A 23496-nucleotide genomic window follows, 5' to 3' on the forward strand; every position below is an offset into this window, starting at 1 on the left:
CTTTTCCTGAGAGCTTACATTCAACTCTTGTGGCGTTTAACATTATCTGCAGCAATTCTTTAATTGAGGCCCTGTCCTGTTATCAGTTCCGAAGCATTTAGCGTCCAATGTTCCACGCAAGCGCCGACAAGCGATATGTATACACAGCCAAAATTTTAAAAATATATAAAAATTTGAAAGAGGCAGCTCTCGAGTCTGACATCATTTCGACAAGTCTCAAGAGCCTAAATTGTTTGGTAGCACTCGTGTCACTAAAAGTAAGGATGTGGGCTTTTATACACTAGCTTGGTTCAATTTCGCGCATTCACAAAACTGTGCCAAATCAAATAGACATTGTATTTCATATTTAAGTATTTATTTTAATTTATTAGTGAAATGGATTTACGGAAAACATTTCGGCGCTTTTCATCTGTCATTTTTGTTATTTTATATCTGGATTATACCAAGTCGGTCTTGTCAGGTAATTTTATTTTTCCCTCTTTTCAAATCTGCATGCCATCAAACAAACCCATATATTCAGTTACAGAACCAAAGTTAATATTATTTATTATCTAATTTAGTGACTAGTTTTTAAAATCGTATGTATTCCGTTCAAGTTCTTACGAACAATCTTTACTGTGGAATCCAAATTTCCATTAATAAAATTCGACTACCACTATACATGTATATCATTTATTCCAACATTTGGTTAACTTTGAATTTATGTAATAATAGAAATAAATATATGCAGATCATCCTTTTTTTAATAATATGTATGATTTTACTTTGTCTGTGTTTATGTGTTCAAAGAAAATGGGCGAATACACATTGTCCGACAAATAAGAAAGCAAAAAGAATTAAATTTCGGTCACACAAAATTTTTGATTTTGATTCTCAGTTAATATTAATATATTTGCTAAAATCTCATACGTATTGAAATTATTCGTCTATGAAATAGCATGTAATCATCAAAGAGGGGTATATGAAATAGATAGCAAATATCAAAGAGGTCTAAAATGGTAATTTCTTCAAATGATAACACAATTTTTCCATATGAATGGGTCTTTGCTCTATAATTCAAATTACATATATACGTAAAAATATATATTTTTCGGTAATATCAAAAAACTTGATATTAGGACCCACTATACTTTAAAAATACACTTTTATGACACATCCCTATCCTTTCGAGAAATATCTGGGGTCCTTTCACAAGCAAGATATATATGTCGCTACCTGTGACTACCTGTGATTTAGTGGATAACGTGTGAACATCGAAAAGAAAACTGATACTCGGTAATTTTATTGCTTGAGCTTAAATCCTTTTGGAAATTACATGTTGTTTTTCTGTTCTTTTTTTTTTTTTTATCTACGAATAACTTTTGCCGAGAGAATCTTCCGCAGAAAAGTTTTGTCATAATTTCGTACCTAATAATAAATAACCAAGTCTTGTCATAATTTCATACCTAATAATAATCAAAACTTTGCAAACAAATTTTTAGTTTACTTTAATTTGATATTTATACACTGAAATCTGTAGGCATTACCCATCCTTAATCCTCTCATGTTTTTAGATATTTTGTGCTCATCTCAATTACTTGATGGAAGTTACACTTTCAAAATAGATTCGAATCATTAAATGAACTCTTCAGTTTGCCATTCTTTTTTTGTTTTAATTGACATGGTGCTAAGCTGAAATTGTCCTTGTTAAATAAATTCTGGAGTACCTCTTTTAAATAGACTGGTATTGGTCACGAAAACAAACAGTCAAAGTAAGTGATATCGGAAACCACACTGGGGGCTGAGAAGTTTTCAGGGTTGGTCAATACCTTGGCGTTTTCCGGTTTTAATCGTTCTTTTTTTATATCTATTAAATGATAATAAAGCAGCTTTTTATTCTTAGAAAATGTTAAAGATTTTCTTCAGAGCTAGAGTTTTTATTTACTTGAATACATTAACCGTAGTAATTTTTAATTAAATTAATTTTAAAACCTTAGTAATTTTTTTCGTATCAACATATGAAGGAGAAAAATGGGTTGAATTATGTTTTTGTTAATATGTAATACCGCTATTTGGACTAAAGTCGTAATATAAATCCTTGCAAAATAAAAGACGCCACAGAATTATGCCACGTCTGTGTTTTACCAAATGGCAACTAACAACTTAACTGCATGACAAACGAAATGGCTTCAGTTTTTCCAATATTTATTATTCATGTAGTAAAATTCCACTATCACCTGCATATGGTGTTTATGTCTCCCAACTAATTTGATACTAAAAAGCATGCTCTGAGTAAAACAATTTTAAACGAGACAGGCTATTGACAATAATTAGATGTTACAGGGATTTCAACGTAAGCATTTCGTAAATTCTATGATCATTATAATGACCTTGTAGAAAATACAATCTACATGACTTGTGTATGATTGTCGAATTTAAACTGCCATATTTCATAACAATTGTTAGGCCTTTATCTTTATGATAAACTTGACTACGGAATACTACGTCTACCTGATCAATACATTGACCGGTCGACAAGGGATGTTTACTTCTCCAAGGCACCTGATCCCACCATTGAAATTTCCAGGGGTGTGTGTGTTTTTGGTCCTGTTCTCAGATTTGTATTGTTTGTTGATTTTTTATAGATAAATTACTGTTCGTTATCTTCATATATTTCATTAATCTTTGTGACTATCCATATTAGAATACGTTTTTTTTTTTGCGCCTTTCACAAGAATTTATATAAATTATCCTTATCTTCTCTTCTTTTCTTTAAAAAAGATAAATTAGTACTTTGGATTTTGGCAGATGACAGTATTTACTAATCAGGTGAAATTTTGGATCTTCTTCAGTACCAACAACGAATCCAATCTTTGGGTCAGGATAAATAATAAGCCTAGGTTGCATTCCTTACTTCTACTTTTCTGAATTCAAAATTGATTGATGCAGTGAAAAAGCATTTGACCCTATGTTTTCAATTTCTTGTTTCAATATGGCAAGATTTTTTCCCAAGCCAGATCGCTGTTTTGTACATATATTGTGCTAAGATATATTCTATATGGTTATTTGTATATTAAGATTATTGTAACATTACAAATCCGGCTACACCATCACTAGAACTATCATTAGCCAACTCCAACCCTCCCCCGCAGACGAAGTATATAGGAATCATCTTGTCCGTAATGTTGAATCATTGGTAGATCATTTTTGGCACAAAAATGCTTATGACCTCAGGGTGTGTTATGTCCATGACTCAGGTCATTTTTGTAAGTTCAATGTCACTGGCAGAAAAAAGTTCAAAGTTCGTGTCCGGTCTAAAGCTACATAATGCATGGCCGTAGGAACCGGGGGGGGGGGGGGGGCACGGGACCGTGAAAACATAGCTACTATATGCTTATGCCCCCTCAATAAATACGTCTGATGACCTTTTTTTCTTTTTACTTTTTTTTGGCTTGTCAAGGATTTTTTGGTAGTTGATAGTGCCCCCTCAACTGAAAATGTATGGCTGTGCCACCCCAAACTGAAATTGCTTCCTACGGGCCTGTAATGGAGATGCATTGGAAGTCCATACCTAATACCGTTCAAAGATAAGCTTGACCCAAGGTCACTTAGAAAAATGTTTGACTTCTGTCCTAACCATCGCTCACAGTGCCTATAGATTAGTTTACAAAAACATATTTTAAGAAATTGACATTAGGCTTTCATACAAGATTATGTTTCTGAATTCTTGGGAAAAAATAAGTGAAATTAATGAATGTGACTGTAACCTACATCTCACTTTTAAATTTTACCAATTCTTTTATCTTTAATAGATGTGGTAAATTTGCCACAATTGAAAAGAACGAAAATTCACAAGAGCGGTTCCAGTAAGAATATTCATTTAAATTAAATTGCTTGATAATAAAGCTGCACAAATATCTTGCCTCGTGGGTTACTTATTATATAGCGATGACGAAGAGACAGATTGCACGTTGCCGTGTTAAGCTGTAACCAGATGAACTGCTTATCACAGTATCCTGATTGCACGTCCCTACTTTTAGCTCTCTCGTCAGGCGTTTTCACGCTGTCCGAGATGTTATAGCAAACAGATGCAAGTTTTGTTCTTTGGTATTTACGTAGTTAAATTTATAATTAGTATTAATATCAAAATATCAATTTAAGTTCAGTTTTTTAACAGTTTTAACATCATATCACTGATACATGTATTAAAAATGCCTTAATATCATTCAACCATCTACCTTTTCGAAGTTAAGCCTCTCTATTATAAGCGAGCAAGTGCATGCAACTATAACTTTAACACGATTTTAGATATGAAATCCAAAAAGAAGTAAAAAACAAATAAAAACAAGCAAAAAAAATTTCAAAAACATAGAAGCAAAAGTACATTTCAGAATCTTACTGAGAAGTCGTAAACCTTTTTTGTTAATAAGTTTGATAATTTTTGGCCCAAAAGACACATGATCTCTGTAGATGATCCAAGTATTGTTCTCGCTCATCTACAAAATTACTTCCTTAAAAATCATTCTGATTATTCACACAAGTACTCTGAAGTTGATATGAAATGGAGATCATCATTGAGATATATGTAGTCTTTGGAGACCGGGTCGCCTACTGAAATTCCCATGGGGACTACTATTTGTACCTCTCTATAAGCTGACCTTTTTGTATTCTTTTGAAGCAGAATTTATTTATTTTTAACATCTACATGAAAAGACGTTTCTTGGTATGGCATCCAATTCAACATTTAGATGCGATGCATTGACAACATTTTAACAACTAAGTATAACTGTTTTTACAGTATTTATTTTCATTTATAAGTTGATTCAATATGTCCCACTGGACTCAATGTGAAAGACCCCACAGAGTTTGACATAATATTTGTTTCATATCTTGATACTAGCAGTATATTATTATCACCTGCATATGGTGTTTATGTCTCAAGTTCATTCAATACCCAAAAGCATGCTCTGCGTTTGATCAATTTCTAAACCAAGGCAGGCTACTGACAAAATAATTTAGTGTTGCAAGGTATCAACAATTTTTTAAGTCAACATTTCGGCATTCTATGGCCGATACAATGACTTGTTAGGAAATACAACCGTTGTTCAACCATTATTTTCATATTGATTCGTCTACGGATTACTTTGTTCACACGATCAAGACAAAGGACTTACGACGGGCGCGCCGGTCAGCAGAGGATGCCTACTCCTCAATGGCACCTGATCCCACCCGTGGTGTTTCCAGTGATCCGTTTGCTCTGTTCATACTAGTAGTTAGTAATTTTTAAATGGATTTTTGAGCTTGAAAACTGTTCAAACGTTATCTTCACATTTCATTTTTCTAAAATCTAGAATTCAAGTATTTTTATTCATTATTTTTTACAAATATAAAGATACTGACAGTATTTTATATTTTCCTTTTAATTTACGCGAGTATTTCAATGGCAAGTTCGTCTTTTATGTTAAAACACAGTGACTCCCAAGTGAGCTTAAGGTCATCCTGCTAATTTGGAACACTCCATTGACATTTGTTGACTTAAAAGTAAATATGAATGGTTTATCAAAGTTTAGTTTACAAATTAGATATTTCTTATGCTCTAGGAATTCAAGTTTGAAAAGGAGGGGGCACTACAACAATAAATTAGCATTGGTCTTCTAGAGCAAATTAGCATTAATTATGGAATAATTAAGGTATACTTGGAAAATTATTCCCCGGTTCCTACGGGCCTATTTCTGCCACTGGAAATTCTACATTTTAATGTAATATGACAAAACCCTTTACCTCGCCTATTTCTATGCTTTGTAAGAGTTGGAAATAACGAACAGCGATCAATCTCATAAATCCAGTAAACAAAACAAATCGTGAACAAGGCAAAAACACGGACCCCTGGAAACACAACAGGTGGGATCAGGTGCCTAGGAGGAGTAAGCAACCCCTGTCGACTGTTCACACCCGCCTTGAGCTCTATGTATTGATCAGGTAGACGGAGTATTCCGAAGCCAAGTATTAAAGCAATGACCTAACAAATGGTGTGAAACAATTCAGACAAAATAACCCAACGATAGGTTGTATTTTCAAATAAGATCATTGTAATGAGCGTAGAATTTGCGAAAAACTTACTTTAATGCTATCTCATTGTATTTTTAAATCCATTTTGTACCAACAGCAAAGAACAAAATAAGTTCAATTTTGGTCCCCTCTTTGAGTGACAATCAGAACAATAAAATACACTTGCAGTTCATTATCTACTGTGTATGTTTTAAAATTATAATTGATAAGAATAGATACTACACACAATGGAATATTAAACCTCCGCTCTTTGTCAGAGTTCCGACCTTTCTGAACTCCCCATTCCAGTGTGGGTTTCCTAGAAAAATAATTAAAAAAAAGAGTTACATATGTATTTACCAGAGTGAAAAGGTATGTACAATACTTGATTTGCAAACATGTCAATTTGGATTTAGAATAAAAGCTATTGCAACCAATAGAATATCCGCCAAACCCCTTTAATTCCTAATATAAAGTGTATATATCTAACCAAATGCCTACTGTACAATCAGCGCCAGGTGAGGAGGATTTTGGAGAAAGCTTACATAATTCATCTAAAAAAATGTCTAGGGATGTCCTTTAAGTGGCCTGTTTTCGAAATAATCACTTCTAAATTGTAATGTGGAAAACTAAAATTGCAATCAGTTTTTAAATTGGGACACTTCCATGTGCTAGTGCACATATTCCTGGCAAAAATGACCTTAAGAGTGTTTTAAAACAACCCTCTTGCACAAGCAATAAATTTAGGCGTTGTTCATTGTTGCAACAGCAAAACGATAACATCTTTGGTAACAATAACTACTTAACACTGGATTTATTCTTGTCTTTGAGATAATTATGTGTTATTTCAGTCACAACGCCTTGCTGAAATTTGATGCCAAAAAGCGCATTGTGATCTGTTTTACTTCATCATTTGTTTGAAAACTACTGTTATGTCAGTATTTGATTTTTACTCGTTTTAAAAAGTAAACAGAATTTAGCTGTAATCTTTAAAAGCAGGAATATCGTGTCACATTTAATAATTTCCGTTTTTAAAGGAGTTTCTAATTATAAACAAATAAGCAAGACCGTTGTCTAAAGATGACAGAGTTTTCCGGCCGTCGTTCGATGTGTTTGTACTCTAAAATAATCACCTGATAGCATCGGCAACTTCTTCCCAAATCATTAAAGCAAGTATTTCGTCCGCCTGAGGTGAGAATTGTACAAAACTTCTCACCATTGCATAGTGCCCCACCGAAACATGCAACTAGGTACTGATTTTATAGAGCCTTGTACTTTTTTATAATTATGATACAGAATGGAGGAAGTAGACGCTTAGTCCATAGTACTAATGAGCAAAAATCTACTGTTTTATTTCCTCTGTGTCGATTCATTACATTAACAATAACATTGATCGCGCACGTTGGGTATTTGAACTTTTTGTTGAAAGAGCTGAACATAAAACACAATGCCTTGTTATCGCGCTATATAATCAGGAAATGTGATGTCTTTTGCATTGCTCAAAACAAGGTCGTATGTGTTGTGTGAACATTCACGTCAGACCTTAGCTCTGTTTAAAACAACATGATTGTAAGCGGGGAATCGGTTCGTATATCGATGTGATGTTCAAAGGATTGGGTGAGAACATTTGAACCAAGAATCACCTTACAAAGAATCAAGTAACTAACTACTATTCTCTTCAGAGAAGTGGAGAGGCTTTCGCCTACATCTACGTGGATCTAGGCGAAAGCCTGTCCACTTTTCGAAAGAGAATAACTAACTACATGTACTGAGATTTTTTTTTTCAAGTTGTATAAGGAGAAAAAAAATTTCATATCAAACAGCTAGCAAGAGTCAGTTAAAAAACAATACTGGAAGTGCAGGAAGCGTGCGAGGAAAAGAGTATTGGGTATTTTCATCACTGCTTAGTTTAGGATTTTGCAAATGTCAAAGTTGGAATTCTTATGTTATATTTATTAATAATAAAGAAAAATTCATCTTTCTTAATATCTTTTAAAACTTGTCCGAGGAGAGACCTTCAACAGACAGGGGCAGCATAATGTAAAAACAATTTCAGTATTGAACTAAAACATGTCGGGGAAACTCCAACGTCCCCACCCGTCAATACTAATCTAATATGAATACCTGGTAACTCCTTCCTTTAAAATGGAGTCGATATCCAGGACACCAGTCAATAACAGCAGTCGACTATGGTACATGTAAGGTACTGAAAAGACTGTCTAATATTTTGTCCGACACAATGATTATGCTTGGATTGGAACAGAAAACTTTTGCTAGTTTTATCAATGCAAATTGAAACATAACCAGTTGAACTAAGTTGAGGTAGTTTATTTACGTCGCAATATTGCTTTAAAGATTAAGTATTACAAATTGGACTGCAATGTTATTAGATTCTTATTCTCTGTGTTTCTCAAGTTTCCATTTAGATATTAAGAGATAAAATGCGGGAAAGTGACATGAGGTAAGAATATCCAATAACAGCCGACAGAGGTCTGAACTAGAATTGACATGTCAACACGTCCACAAGTGTTTACTACGACCCTTATCTTTATATCGCTATCTGTTTTTGAAGTTTACAATATGAACCTTACACGAATCGGAGGAGTGCACAAACATAAGTACATGATATTCTGACCCTGCACTCTTATCATTTTTTATATAAAATAGATGGCATAAATATAAGACTTATAAAATAATACTTTATTTTCAGCCATACTTTCATTATTGCTTTAATAAATGTAACATTTCTTTCATTTAGATTTATTGTTCCATTGTATACAATAGCATTTTTTCCTATTCCTTTTCCGAAGGTCAATAAGAATATAAAGTTCCTATAAGGAAAACACTTCAAATTAAATGTAACAATAAGTAACTGTCTGCTTTATAGGGAAGATGTCATGTTAAATGGCTACTTAAAGATGTTATTGTTCTCAAGTTCAGATGGAAAGTAAAATGGTTAAAGTCTACTACAAACAAATTGAATGACTTGGTGTTTTCTACGATCCTACTTAACAAAACATAAAACTTGGTTTTATGCATTCCATTTATTTGGTTTTTTTTCCAGTGGTCTTTAGTTGTTTCTGTTTGTTTTTTCTTGTTGAAGTAATTTAAAGTGTTTTTGTGCTTAGGATTTAGAATTATAAAGCTTTGCGGCTGACATCAAAATATAAAGCATTTTGATTGAGATATTTAAAACAATAAGCATCATGGCTGAGATATAGAACTGTAAAGTATAGTGGTTAAGAATTATAGAAATATGAGCAGGGTGGTTGAGATCTAAAATAATCAAATATTGTGGCTGGAATATAAAATTTTTAAAGTATTGTGGTTGAGACAAAGAAATATAAAATATTGTAGTTGAGATATAAAAGGATTATGGAATTCTTTTTATTATGGATGTATGACAAATAAGTAAATACTACGTATTTCAAATCACCTACACTGGTATTTCTTCCGATTGTTAAAAAACAAATAATTGTAGTACTCAAAACTGTATGTAAATTAAATTGAAAAAATTACAAAAACTTATATTTAATATCACAAGTTTCAAGGGATTTTTGCATACAAAGCAGTACCATGCAAATTCAACTAGGTTCAGGTACAAAATGACTACGTGAAAGATAACATATGGGCTTATGTTTTGCAAAGTACGCAGTGTTAGCCATGATTGTCAACCTTCCATCCATCTTTCGTCTCTGTGTTATGTTAATTTATATCTATATTAAAAATCTATTTTCATCGAACTTTGTTCACATAGGCATTCTAGTGATAACAATTCCATTACATCAACATTATGACACTGACCACTTATCTCAGATTTTGCGTCCAGCTCATTTATATGGAATGTTACGAAAAAGTCTTATTTTACAACTTTTTACATAGATACATTTTAACTCTGCTATACCTTCTATCCCACGACCACGGCCTTGACTTTTTAAGTTATAATAATCTTAATTGAACATAAAATTCAGTTTACATAACTGCATGTACAGATATTTAAAAAATGTTGCACAAAATAGACTGGCCTTTTTAACCCTTTAATTTTGAACTCAAATTTTATCATTCTGTATTAATCTTTTTTGTTAAAATGTTCGAATAGCTTAATGAAGTATTTCTTAAATCATATGATACATTGAATGAAACCATAATCGAGAAATAATTTCTGTATAACTTCTTATTCTAACATTTCTAGCCTGTATCCCTGGAGATGGCTGTCCTACTACTTGTCCAGAGAACTGTCTGGCAGGGTGCACACGGACTGAGAGGTGTTTAGGAGGGTGTCGACCAGGATGGCGCGGGGCGAGATGTGATGAAAGTAAGGACACATATACCAGAAATCACATGTAGAGGGAAACTTTTTTGGATTAAAAAAAAATCATGGTCATGTAGATAAAAACTTTAAAAATATGAGGCCCATGGGCCACAACGCTCGCCTAAGTCACTTTTGCCCTGCTAATCTTCAGCAGTTTTTAAAATTCCCTCTTTAATTTCGTAAAACATTTTAACTCCATATTGTGGACCATACTCTAGCCCTAAGGAAGCTATGATTTAATTAAGTTGAATCCCCACAATAAAGGGATGCTTCAATATCAATACGATCAACATCGTCCTGCTGTTTTAGAGAAGATTTATTTCTGCATTGTGTAAAATTTGGATCTCTGATTTCGGCCAAACCCCAACCCTAGGAGGATGATTTTAAAAAAAATCCACATAACTTAGGCATGTTTTTCATATTAATACAATTCAGAGTGGTCTTGCCATTTTTGAAAAAAAAAAAATATCTTCCTAAATACTCTCTTGTAAAACCCCATTGTAGCCTCAATCTATTCCCGAGAGCCCGGAAAAAAAGCTTGAATCTAAACTACCTGAGGATGCTTGCATATTAATATGACTAATAATTGCTTTGATGTTCATTAAAGGCGAATTTTTTAAGATTGTTCCTATAAATTTCTAAATAACTACGCTTATTGTTCCCTACCCTACCCCCAGGGACCCTAATTTGAACAAACTTTAAATCTACACTGCCTGTGGATGCTTCCATATAAATATGACTATTATGGCTTTGTTGTTCATGATCAGTAGAACATTTTTGAAGATTTTTTTCCCTCTATATTCCCTTGTAAGCTTCTATCGTCCCACCCTACCTCCGGAGGCCATGATTTGAACAAACTTGAATCAGCACTACCTAAGAATACTTCTACATAAATTTGACTTACTATGGCTTTGCCATTGGTGCTTTTCTAAGAATTTCAAAGATTTTTCCCCGATATTCCTGTATAAAACTTTGACCACCTATTATGGCTCCATCCTACCCCCGGGAATCATTATTTGAGCAAGCATGAATCTAGACTACTTGTGGATGCTTGTATCTAATTATGACTAACCATGCTTTGTTGTTCATAATTTTTAAAAGGGTTCTTGAAAAGAAGATTTTAAATGATGCCATTAAATTTTCATTAATTCTTATTTATCCCCTAACCCCCCCCCCCCCCGAAAAAGGGTGTGGCCCTTCATTTGGAAAACTTCTCTCAAGAATGCTTTGTGACAAGTTTAGTTGAAGTTTGCCCAGTGGCAAGTTTGGTTGAATCTGGCCCAGTGGATCATGAGAAGAAGTTGAAAATGTAGATAAATACAGACAACAACACGGCACATGGCAGACGACAGAATGACGGACGCCGGACACTCTTGAGTGTTTGGCTCAGGTGAATTTATAAAATGGAATCATTCCTCAGTCAATGTATCTGTCTTATTCTTTTATTTCAGGCTGTGAACCTTTCACCTATGGTTCAAACTGTAATCTGTACTGCGGACACTGCCTTGATGATAAGCCTTGTGACATGAAGACTGGAATCTGCAGCAATGGTTGTCTCCCAGGGTGGATGGGGAAACTCTGCAAAGACCGTGAGAATATAAATTATTTTTTCTTCATATCGTGTCACTGATAAGTGCATATTCTATTTTCTTAAGTTTTCTACGTTGTGCCTCGTAAAACGAAAATGTACAGAGTCGCCTATAATGTTATTATTAAACGAGCTGGGTTTGACGGCTCAAAAGTCAAGTCACACATTCACCCACGGACAAATTTATCTACAATGTTAAAAGCATTTATTGCAGACTGAAAACTCTCACTGCTTGCACATTTTCTTTTATCAGCTTGCATGGCTTACACTTATGGTTTCAACTGTTCCGGAAAATGCGGAAAATGTCAGTCTGAGCGACCGTGTAATAGAGAGACAGGAGACTGCAGTACGGGGTGTGAAGTAGGGTACAATGGGGACCGCTGTGATCAAGGTGCGAATAGTTCAACGTGTGCCAATAAACTGAGAATAGACTTAAATCAAAATCTTAAAAGTGTTACTTTTGAAGTAATTTAAAAATAAAGCAGAATTTTCATCAAGTGGTCTTTTTTTTAATATCATACAAACTTGCAATTTTTTGAAAATTTTTGTTTAATAAAAATCAAGAAATTTTAAAATATTAATTTTGACTGAGGCATATTCTTAGTTTATGGTCTTGGGGCAATTTTAAATCCTGAAGCCAACTTAAAAATTAAGACGAATGTTTCACATTTGTCAATAAGGAATACAGTCTGTTGGTCCTAAAAAAATCCAGTGGTTTCTTTTGATATAATTGGAATTGTGCTTAAGTTTGTGACGTAGTTTTTTCCTCATCCAGAATGTCCACCACAGTCCTATGGGATTGCCTGTTCTATGTCATGTGGAAAATGTAAGAATGGGTCATCTTGCGACACCGTCACGGGTCACTGCTCAGATGGATGTGAGCCTGGCCGGATCGGAGAAAAATGTGACCGACGTACGTAGTAAGATTCACATCAGTAAAAAGATCAGAAAAATTCAGACAATTTGGTAAATGATAAATCTCAATATAAAGAAGATAAAACTTCTTCAGGTGGCGTCATGAACCGCGGAAGGGGCAAAGAGGGCAGTCATTATATACCAATAAAACACCCCATGCACAAAAACATTTTTATCAATTTTTTTTTGTTTTTGCTGAATGAATTCGGTTATAGTGAGAAAATTATTTCGGTTGTGAATACGCCCTCTTACTATTTTGATAGCTCTGATTGATATTTTAAGTGCCTAACACTTGTAACTATTTGAGAATTTCTTTGTAATTTGATCTTTATTAAGCCTCTCAGTTCTGAAGATCAGGGAGAGACAAAAAGCCATAACTCTATACTAGACCATGCTCTTAATAATAATTTACTAAGACACCTGTTAATATTGAGTATATAAGCACAAAATTACATTTACTATTGATTTGTTTTTCGAATTAAGGAGTTATAATTTCAGAATATATTAATAAATGATAGTAAAACAGAGAATATTTTCAATCTTGTTGATAGGGTGTCCACTTGGTTTCTTTGGTAATACTTGTCAGAGCATTTGCGGGAAGTGTCAAAATGGTGTATGCGACCACGTGACCGGACATTGCCTAGCAGGATGCAAGCCGGGATGGACTGGTTCAATTTGTGCCGAGAGTGAGTCATTTTAGGGTTACTTAGTACTACGAGTATTTAGTATTAATCATTCAAAGCCATGAAAGGGGTTTGGAATTTTTACTAATACAAAGTAGTTTAAATCTTCTTCTCCTTTACTGTTTATTTATTATAATATTATGATAATTATAACTAAGAATTTCATTTCTAGAAAACCCCATATTCTTGTGATTTTATTGAAAATTTGAATTTTGAGTGCGCGCACTAAAAAGGAGAATATTATTTGTAATAATGAGAAAAAAAAAGAGTTATCTGTATTCCTACCATCTGGTATATAACAAATTAAGCTGTTATGGCGTCTCTGTGCATGTTTTGTAAACATTTCATCACGATCTCCTGCCAATAACGAATAAGCTTTGTGTGAAATATGTAGGTTTCGTAGAACTTCTCAGCAACAGTAACATATTGTACTCTTATTTATTTGACAAATGGAACGAATAAAAATGATAAATCAAAAACGATACGCACTTTTACGATTTTGAATCCATTACATGACTTGTAGAATGCGCAAACAACACTTATGGCCCTAACTGCAGTCTCTCCTGTGGACATTGTCATGCCGGTGAAAGCTGCGACCCCAGTCGTGGTGGAATGTGCACTAAGGGGTGTTCCAGCGGTTGGAGAGGTCCGCGCTGTGACGAAGGTCAAATCAATTCCCAATCAATTTACTATTCAATATGACTGCTAGAGATGTTAAAGTTAATACAAACAGTTTCTCATGCGTGTGCCAGTTACTAAAAAGTCACTAGTAAGATTATAAGATCATTTTTTTAAAGATATTTTTACATGTACATGTACTTCTAAATGCCTACAGTAAACAATTCATTAAGACTAAATGTATATCTTGATTGTATTAATACATTTACTTATACTGTGAAGCAGTAAGTTTTTCATTTTTTTTTCACTTTTTATTCACTTTGAAACGAGTTATTGAATTTACATTATTATCAGTGATGCAGTAAATCTTTATGAATTCGTAATAAATTTAAAGTCTTAGATTTGCATAGAATTTTATTCTTGGATTCTCTCTATTCTATTTATACAAAATCTAAAAACAAAAGAAACAATTAAACACCTAAAGACACTTTCAAGATGTCAATTTAGAAAGCACCAATTTTACTTGCTATAGTGTCATTACAAAAATACACGTAACACGTATATTTGGAAGTCAAACCACCATCTTATTTACAATTATAGTTTATCACGCAAGCATCGGGTATTTTTCTTGCTTTCTCTTAACAGTTTTTAGAATATTAATCAGGACATATATTCATAAGGAGTTTCCAGCATACCAATAGTAATTTTATCCTCACTACGTCAGGGGTCCGGAGTCAACACGTCACGCTGCCGTTGGACCCCTGACAAATTTCATTCGATATCTTGCAGCCTGACTGCAGCGACGTCTTTCGGGAAAATTACAAATCTTAATTGTTTTTTTTTATCTCTCAATCAATCACATTAAGCCTTTCGGTGATAAACAATGCGTAACACGTGCGTTTTAGGTGTCAACCGATTCCTTTCTGTTTATATTATCTGTCTATACTTTAATTTGATTGGTGCTTCTCAATGAGAGAAGCAAACCCGAAGATATCGAATGAAATTTGTCAGGGGTGTTGACTCAGGACCCCTGACGTTGTGAGGATGTAGTAATTTTGGTTACATTTTGTTCTAATTCATTCATGTATTTTGATATTCTTTTTCTTTCTATTTTTACAGGATGTCCCAAAGGATTTTACGGCCTGGCTTGCGGTTACAAGTGTGGTCACTGCTCCGATGGGGAGGCATGTGAACCACAAAACGGTACCTGTACCGGCGGTTGTATAGATGGCTTCAGAGGAGCATTTTGTACAGGTATGTGGTTTATGTCACTTTGTACATGTGGCTAATCACACTTTGTACAGGTATGTGGCTTACCACACTTTGCACAGGCATGTGGCTCACTTAGTAAAGGCATGTGACTTAGTAAAGGTATGTGACTTAATTATCACACTTTGTACATAGATGTGGCTTATCACACCTTTGTACAGACATGTGGCTTATCACACCTTTGTACAAGTAGATTGCTTATCACAATGTGTACATGCATGTGGCTTATCACACCTTTGAACAGACATGTGGCTTATCACACTTTGTACAAGTAGATTGCTTATCAAAATGTGTACAGGCATGTGGCTTATCACACTCTGTACAGTTTTTTGACTCATCACACTTCGTAAATGTATGTAGTTTATCACATTTTGTACAGGTATGTGGCTTATCAAACTTTGCACGGATCAATAAAGGTTTGCAAGCTTAAAACATTTCTAGTGGACTAGCCGTGACTCTCTAGGTCATATGCAACCCCGCGCCTGTTTTGTTTAAAAGATTCTATTAAATAGTATTTCGGCCTCGAAACTCTTGTATAGGAAATGAATAAATTCTGCATTTTCAGTTTTTAGCATTTTATCTTGGTTGATTCTAATTATTCTTCTCTATTCATTGTTTATGATATCATTATAAATAATATACAATTATTGCTTGTTTTTGAGGTCAATACGATGATTTAGACACCTGAGGAGTACAATATTCACCGAGCCCGAAGGGCGAGGTGAATATTGTACTTCTAAGGTGGCTAAATCATCGTATTGAACAAAAAAAAAAACAAAAAACCCAGCAATAATTGTTTTATTATATGATTAAATGACACACACTCATTAAGTAATCTGTGCCATCTTACTTGTTCACATCTACTGAAGTACGTCAACATAATGAGAGAAATTGGCTTAAAAAAAATTGTACTATTTGGGAACTTTTAATTCTAGTTTAGGTGCAATGTAGACAAAATAAATGTCAGGCACATATATAGGATTGATTTTGAAAAAAGGGGAATTAAAAGGAAAAAAATTGACAACTTACCTGAAAACAAATCTTTGACTACCCCCCTCCCCCTAAAAAAAGGAAAAGAATTCTCCCAAAGCAAAATTTTATTTGGTGGGATGTAAAGGTCCATAAACTTTCGAGGGGAGGGGGGGGGGCTTTCATTGAAATTGTTTTTCTTTAAAATTTAAATTAAAACTTAACATTCTCAAAGGTGGCGAGAGGGGCAGGCCTCCTGCAACCCCCAACCCCAACCCCGACCCCCTAATCCAAGAATCTATGTGCCTTAATGTTATGATCATATGAGTGGATGTCAGGTGCAAGTGAAATAACTTTCCAAAACTATTTTCATCAATTTGGAATTTCCCAATCTATTTTTGGTCCAATGTAGAATAAACAATTCCTTATATTGACTTGGAAGATCACGTGCAGGTCAATATAACGCAGTATTTTTCTAACATTGTTGGATCTCAGCCAATCAGAGAGAAGGGAATTATTCAATCATATTTATTAATAAACCAGGACATCAATCATATCTTCTGAATCTGACAGAAAGAATATTGGTATTTGATATAAATGAAATATTGATATTAATATTAATGAATATGATATAAAGAACTCGCCTATTGATTTTTTTTAAAATTAGCTTTCGACACATGAGATCAACTTTGCATGTTTCAAGTTGTCATCCCAAGAAATCCCGTCCGATTTAGCTTTGAGCTGAACTCAATACAAGTGCTATTAACGCTAATCACCGATATTCCCCTAAGAGTGATCAATTCGAGACAATTTATGGCAGAATCTAGGAGAGGTGGATCTAGGAAAAAAAATTACTTTTACAAATATTTTCTTCGGATGTCATTGATAATTATAGCATTTATTTCCTTTAATATGCTCAATTATTTTGCTACAATGCGTTCATCTACTTTTTTGCATGTGGAATTTATTTCAATTTTATTTAGAATTAATTAAATTAATCTTGAAATTTAGCGATTTCTTTTTTCTTATAGCCTTAAAATATTTTTAAATCTAAAGAGAATCCATAGTGTGCAAGTCCCTCTAAGACACCGCGAGTTACCCCATACCCTGCATATTTAACTTACCCCTTGAGAAGAAGGTAAACATGGCCTATTTACACCCTTCTTACTACGCATTCAAAGGCAACATTTCTCAATATTTGAAATTTTAATTCTTTTCCCCAGACACTCTCCTTCCCATCTATGCCCTAAAATCAGCCCATTCCACCCCGTATACATCCGAAGACATATTTATGAAGAAAAAAAAACCGTGTTCTTGCGGGTCAATGAAATGGGGTAAAATTAGTAACCTGTGATACACTTATACTTTCTAACGTCAAAATAAGGGTTATAAATTCAAACATTTATTTTAATTTCCTTTTTATTTTAATTTGTTTATTGTTTACTCGTTTATTTTCTATAATTATATGTTTCATTTTAAACTCGTTATTATTATTGAGCACGTAGAAAATTAAAATCACCCCCCCCCCCCAACCCCCGCAATGAAAGGCCTTATATTGTTCTCTGAAAATAAAGTTTTAAAGCTTTAATTTTAAATCTGAAAAAATGTTGGATCCTTCCCTCAACAGTGCTGACATCATTTGTCTCGCATCACTCTCATGGGTAATATAAAGATTAGCGTTAATTGCGCTTTGATTGAATTCAGTCTAAAGCTACACCGGAGAAAATCAAGAGAATTTCTTCCCATGGTTTAACAAAAAAAAAAAACTTATCTATTTGGTTTGCTTTGTTTAAGACTCTGAAGACGCAACAAACCCGTTGACACACAGCCTTTTGATGTCGGTACTGGTGTCCGTAATCGTGGTTCTCCTATTGTTATTCACCGCCACAGTTATGTACTTTGTTTGTGTGCGGTATAAACATGGACTTTTCAGTCGCTTTTACAGGTTGTCAACGGTAAGATTTCTCATTAGAATAGTACTTTTTTGGTGTGTGTGTGTGTGTGTGTGTGTGTGTGTGTGTGTGTGTGTGTAATCTTTTTCATCTTTAAAAAAATTATTAAATGTTTACACTAGAGAATTTTGTTGTTTCGTTTCTGTCTGCGTTTTACATGGAATATGTCTTCACTCGCAAATTTTTGGGCTTTTCGGACGGGCTTAAAATTGATAAGCTTCCAATGCATTACGTGGCTTTGTGGCGACATAAATGGATGACCCACAGGGGCCTTAAGGAGGGATTCTTCTCATAAGAACACTTATTTCTTATATTTAAAAATCAATGGAATTTTCACAGAATCAAGAGGACAATATCATTAAGTGATGGTATCAGTTAGATTAAATTTGACCGTTTTATATTAGAGGCAAGGTCAGGTCAAGGTCAGTACCTTTTCCCTGGACATTAAGAATAAAAAATTACTGATGCCAATTATGCGATGCCTACTTCTATTTCAATAAATTAAATGTTTTTCTTTTTGCATAAAGAGATATTACCACATAGGGTCTATAAGATGATATTACCAAATTGACATAAATAATTTAATTAAAATGGATATTGGCTAATCCGAATTTTCTCTATTTTTCTTAAAATTTTAAGATATTTTAGTTATTTTTATATGCTTTCTATATTTAAATTTTTCTTATTTTCACATATAGTAAAGTTGTCACATAAAGATACAAAATGATACATAAACAAAAAGTTTTGACCGTTTACTAAGAGAGAAAAAACACTTTTTACGGATTTTTGGCTCAAATCTGAACTTAGATTTGAAGCTTTTAAAAGCTAACATAATTGTGGTTTGTTTGGAAAATCATATTTATTTGATATATTTTAAAACTTTAGTCCCTTATTATAAATATAATTTAATTTTGTTTGTATTCTAACCTCTGATTGGTTAATATCCAAAAAAGAAAACACAAATTATTTCTGTATAACCTGGTTTGGTATGGGGACACACCCCCCCCTGACAACCAGCTGAATCATCTGTATCCATACAATCCTCTCATTTCCAGTCCCCGGGATTCAAGGAAAATTCTAGATTTAATGAATGTACCAAACAATAATTCGATCTTACCACATGTAAACAAACAACAAGGCTGCTAGGCCTATGTATCAGTTTTTACCTCCCCTCGCTTCCCATCACTTCCGGTACTTCAGTTACTACGGTTGTATTATTGAGCGGCAAATTTGAACTAATAAAAAGCAACGAAATTTTACACCCATAGTTATTTAATGATTTTAAAATTAAATTATAAGGAATGACTCTAATTCTTGGCCAAATTATTCGCGTATAACCTGGTTTGGGTCAGTAATCCGCTTCGCGGATTATAAAGCGTAAACTGACCCAAACCAGGTTATACGCGAATAATTTGGCCAAGAATTAGAGTCATTCCTAAATTAACTTACATTTAAACATTTTCTCCAAGTCTTTGATTGTGTAAAAATTATAACTAAATTCATTGTTCTATAATTATTTTGAGAGGCAGAGTAGAAGATATTTTCATACGCCGCCATTCCGCCAAAAATATAGTCCCTTCTAGATTTCAAACTCAGTTTACCATTTCTCTTTAAAGTTGTACAATTGTGACGAGGAAAGAAAAATATGATCTTTTAAATCTGTTACATGTATATATATAAAAAACATATAAGCCAATGTACTTTGAATATTTCATCTAGTCAGAAACCAGACAAGAATCCCTCCTTAAAGGGAATTAAAGTTTAATTTACAGTGATTGGAATACACTAGTATACAAGGGAAAATTTCTCAAAATCTTCTCAAGAAAAATGGGACATGATAAATAATTTAAAAATGCAATCATCCTCAGGTATGGCAGATTCAAGTTTGCTCAGATCATGCCCCATCTACCTGGGGGGTAGGATGGGGCCAGGATAGGGGATCATCACAGGTTTGCATAGGTAAATACATGAATATCGAAAGAAAAAAAATTAAATCTTCTTTTCAAGAACAACAGGGCCACGATAAGTGATATTAATATAGATTTCAGTAGATTTCAATTCAGTTTGCCTAAAATTAAGCGCTGGGCTCACATATACTTCTCTACAGTTTTCTTAGTTCGCTCGTGAGCGCAGCTACTCATAACATCCGACCCGAAGAGTTGCTTTTATTTGCATCTTGATAAATTCTATATTTTAGCTTTAAATTAATTTTTTTTATCTTTGTCATCTTGCTATCTTGCAGAGAAGTTTACAAAGCCCAGAACTACATCTGTATGAACAGGTTTTGTCTGGACCGTTTGAGCTGAACAAATATAATCTTATCATAACCAATGAAAAACTCGGACACGGACAATTTGGAATGGTAAAAAAGGGCTACGTAAAGCAAGATAGAGACCACAAAATACCAGTAGCGGTAAAATCACTCAAAGGTGAGAAAATAGCAAAGGTGAGGCAAAGCAGTTGCAATGGTTCCTAGAGGCCTTTTGTTTAATTTTTAACATTTATATTTTCAGAGTCGTCCTCAGAGAGAGATAAGAATGATTTTATGAATGAATTGAACATTCTGAAGAAAGTTGGCCAGCATCCAAATGTGGTGTGTCTGGTTGGTGCCTGTCATATACAAGGTGTCTATTCTTTTCAATGTTTTCATTCATGAAATTGTGCATATAGTAAGTCAATATGCTGTTATTAATAGACACTTAGCATCATGAAGTAAGCATTAAAGTATACATATAGTAACAAGTTTGATTTTCCCTGCAGTTTGAAAGAGACACAAATTAGTCTTCGTGTAACTTAAAATAAAACTCCCAACTATTTTTTTTACACATAGGAACAATGTTTGTTGCAATGGAATTCTGTGTAAACGGTGATCTGAGGTCTTATCTGAGAAAGATGAAAAGGTGCAAAAACAATTTGTACGCAAACGCAAAGATGATATCGCCCATACAAAAGTCAGTCCTGTTGAAATTTGCACTAGATGTTGCCTCCGGTCTTTCTCACCTTGCAGACAGACAGGTAACTCTAGTTACCAACATACTAGAATACCCAATAGATAAATAAATTTTTCTAACTCTATTTAAAGAATCCTTTTCCTGTTGACAGATCATTCACAGAGATGTGGCTGCCCGCAATGTTCTCCTGGATGAGCACCTCATCGCCAAAGTAGCAGATTTTGGACTCTCTAAAAACGACGACACCTACGTTAAAACTTCCAATGTATGTATTGTCCATTGAGGAGTTAGTCATATATAAACATTTTGAGTTTATTTATGTTACATATATGACCTCGAAAAAATTAAAATAACTTTTTATCTATTGTCTATCGAAGAAAGATCCACAAAAATTGAATTTAGGTGGGAGAGGGAGGGGGATTTTCAAGTTTTCCAGTATTTTGAATGAATTTTTGTTTTGACAAATGTAGTTTGTTCTCTTTCAGACACGAGTTCCTGTGAAATGGCTGGCACCAGAATCATTATTTAATGCAACCTATACGTCACAGAGCGATGTGTAAGCTAAATTATATTCTTTTTCTGGCATTATCTAATTAGATATAGAACATTTCGAAACAAAATAAGTGTTGATATGATTGTGTGAGGAGTTGTTATTCAAAAGATCACAAAATTAATATAGCAATTTTTTTTAAAATTCTTTAAGAACTTTTCAAAATTTTATGAATTTGTACTGGTTTTTATTTAAAATCTGAAGTGCGGGGGTATAGGTTAATCATTCCTAATTAAACAATAGTTATGAATTTACAGATGGTCATTTGGTGTCCTGCTGTGGGAGGTTTGCACTCTAGGTGGTACTCCATACCATGGAATAGACACGGCCCAAATGTGTCATCTACTCAAGCAAGGATTCCGCATGCGCAGACCAAGAACTTGTGAACCTGCTTTGTGAGTAAAATAATATTTTATTTTTTACTCACTATTCCAAATCTTTCAGCTGCTTTTTAAAAAAAAATAATGTTCTTCTTGACAGGTACGCGATGATGTTGCAATGTTGGAATGAAAATCCAGATGGTCGCCCGTATTTTGGTGACATTGTTTTACGATTACAGCGCATGCTCGACGATAGTCAGGTGATTTTCTTGGAATTAGCATATCGAGCAGCTTAGCTAATATCAAATATTTCTTTCATGCATACAATATTTGTCTTCTTTACAGGTGTATATGAATCTTGATGTAAATGAGGGGAATCTTTATGCTGAAATTAAGTGACATTAGATTCGCCAAGTTCGCCGCTAATCGAGTTCTCACGTATGCGTCTCAAGGATGCTCGTGTTAAGGTCTTCAAGCATTCCGGGAAAAACTGTGTGATAGTGTTTGCAGGCATTTCATTCAGAGCAAGATTAATGGTGTATGCTCATTGACCAGTCATATACACACTTCCTATTTCTAATGACGAATACTTTACAAAAATTGTGTTTACACAACGAACTACTAAGAAGCAATATTTTAGATTATTTGAGGGAAATTGTATATAGAAACCTCTTATATTTCTTGGGTATTTAGTATTCGAATGTTCAATGCACTTAAACCTATAAACATTTATGAACTCTGATGAAACAACAGATCTGGATGCAATCATTTGTGATATTAGTATATTTATAGATCTTCTCCTGGTGCTGGACACTAGGGAGGTGTCGTTAATTTATTACATGTTTCTTTTGTTTCTGTCAAAACTGAAAATTAATTTTTGCATATTGCTTTAGTTCTTTTCTGAATAATTATTTCATAAACTTCATTTTTAAAGTATTCAGTCTCTAATGGAAGACCTTAGTAATTCAACCGTCTCTTATGATTAAGGTCTTCCGTCTTCTTCACGCTTAGCCTCGAGAAAAGTGCAATCTGGTGCAATTTAATGCCAGTTAAGAGGTGAACGTGGCCATATTCAGACTATTAAAACCTTTGAAAAAGAAGGGATCTATAAAAATATAGGAAGATGCATTAAATATTGTTATTAGACCATGATTTTATTTCTTTACTAAATTATAGTTTATGGCGAGAAAAGTCATAGTGCATATTTTTGGGCGGATGTGTGGATCGGTTGACCACCCAGCTTCCTTAATTTAAAGTGAATATCCCTAGAAGGCGTGCATAGGCAAAGAATCAAAAAGGAAATCTAGTTGCCTTGATGAAGTTTATTTCATTTTTGGCAAGC

The 23496-nt window shown here is 33.9% G+C and overlaps 2 protein-coding genes across 2 annotated transcripts in view; both read left to right on the forward strand.

Moving 5' to 3' along the window:
* LOC133190548 (adhesion G protein-coupled receptor L1-like) overlaps positions 1–23496 on the forward strand; it is a 185637-nt gene that overhangs the window by 120177 nt on the left and 41964 nt on the right. The window lies entirely within an intron of this gene.
* On the forward strand, positions 38–23046 carry LOC133190550 (angiopoietin-1 receptor-like). The gene is made up of 17 exons (XM_061326236.1): positions 38–460; positions 10220–10342; positions 11791–11928; positions 12181–12318; positions 12703–12840; positions 13394–13528; positions 14049–14189; positions 15263–15397; positions 18176–18336; positions 20576–20762; positions 20847–20957; positions 21164–21348; positions 21436–21549; positions 21770–21840; positions 22092–22229; positions 22315–22414; positions 22500–23046. The coding sequence occupies exons 1-17, from the start codon at positions 376–378 to the stop codon at positions 22551–22553; spliced, it is 2154 nt and encodes a 717-aa protein (XP_061182220.1). The 5' UTR covers positions 38–375; the 3' UTR covers positions 22554–23046.

Source organism: Saccostrea echinata, unplaced genomic scaffold (assembly GCF_033153115.1).
Source record: "Saccostrea echinata isolate AGI-Se365-2 ecotype Australia unplaced genomic scaffold, CSIRO_AGI_Sech_v1 ptg000022l, whole genome shotgun sequence".
Classification (NCBI taxonomy): domain Eukaryota; kingdom Metazoa; phylum Mollusca; class Bivalvia; order Ostreida; family Ostreidae; genus Saccostrea; species Saccostrea echinata.

Excerpts from the sequence above, each read along its gene's own strand:
- LOC133190550 (XM_061326236.1), top strand. The coding sequence starts at position 376 with ATGGATTTACGGAAAACATTTCGGCGCTTTTCATCTGTCATTTTTGTT. Across the intron at positions 12,319-12,702 it reads TGGGGACCGCTGTGATCAAG|AATGTCCACCACAGTCCTAT; the intron begins GTGCGAATAGTT and ends TTCCTCATCCAG. Across the intron at positions 15,398-18,175 it reads CAGAGGAGCATTTTGTACAG|ACTCTGAAGACGCAACAAAC; the intron begins GTATGTGGTTTA and ends GCTTTGTTTAAG.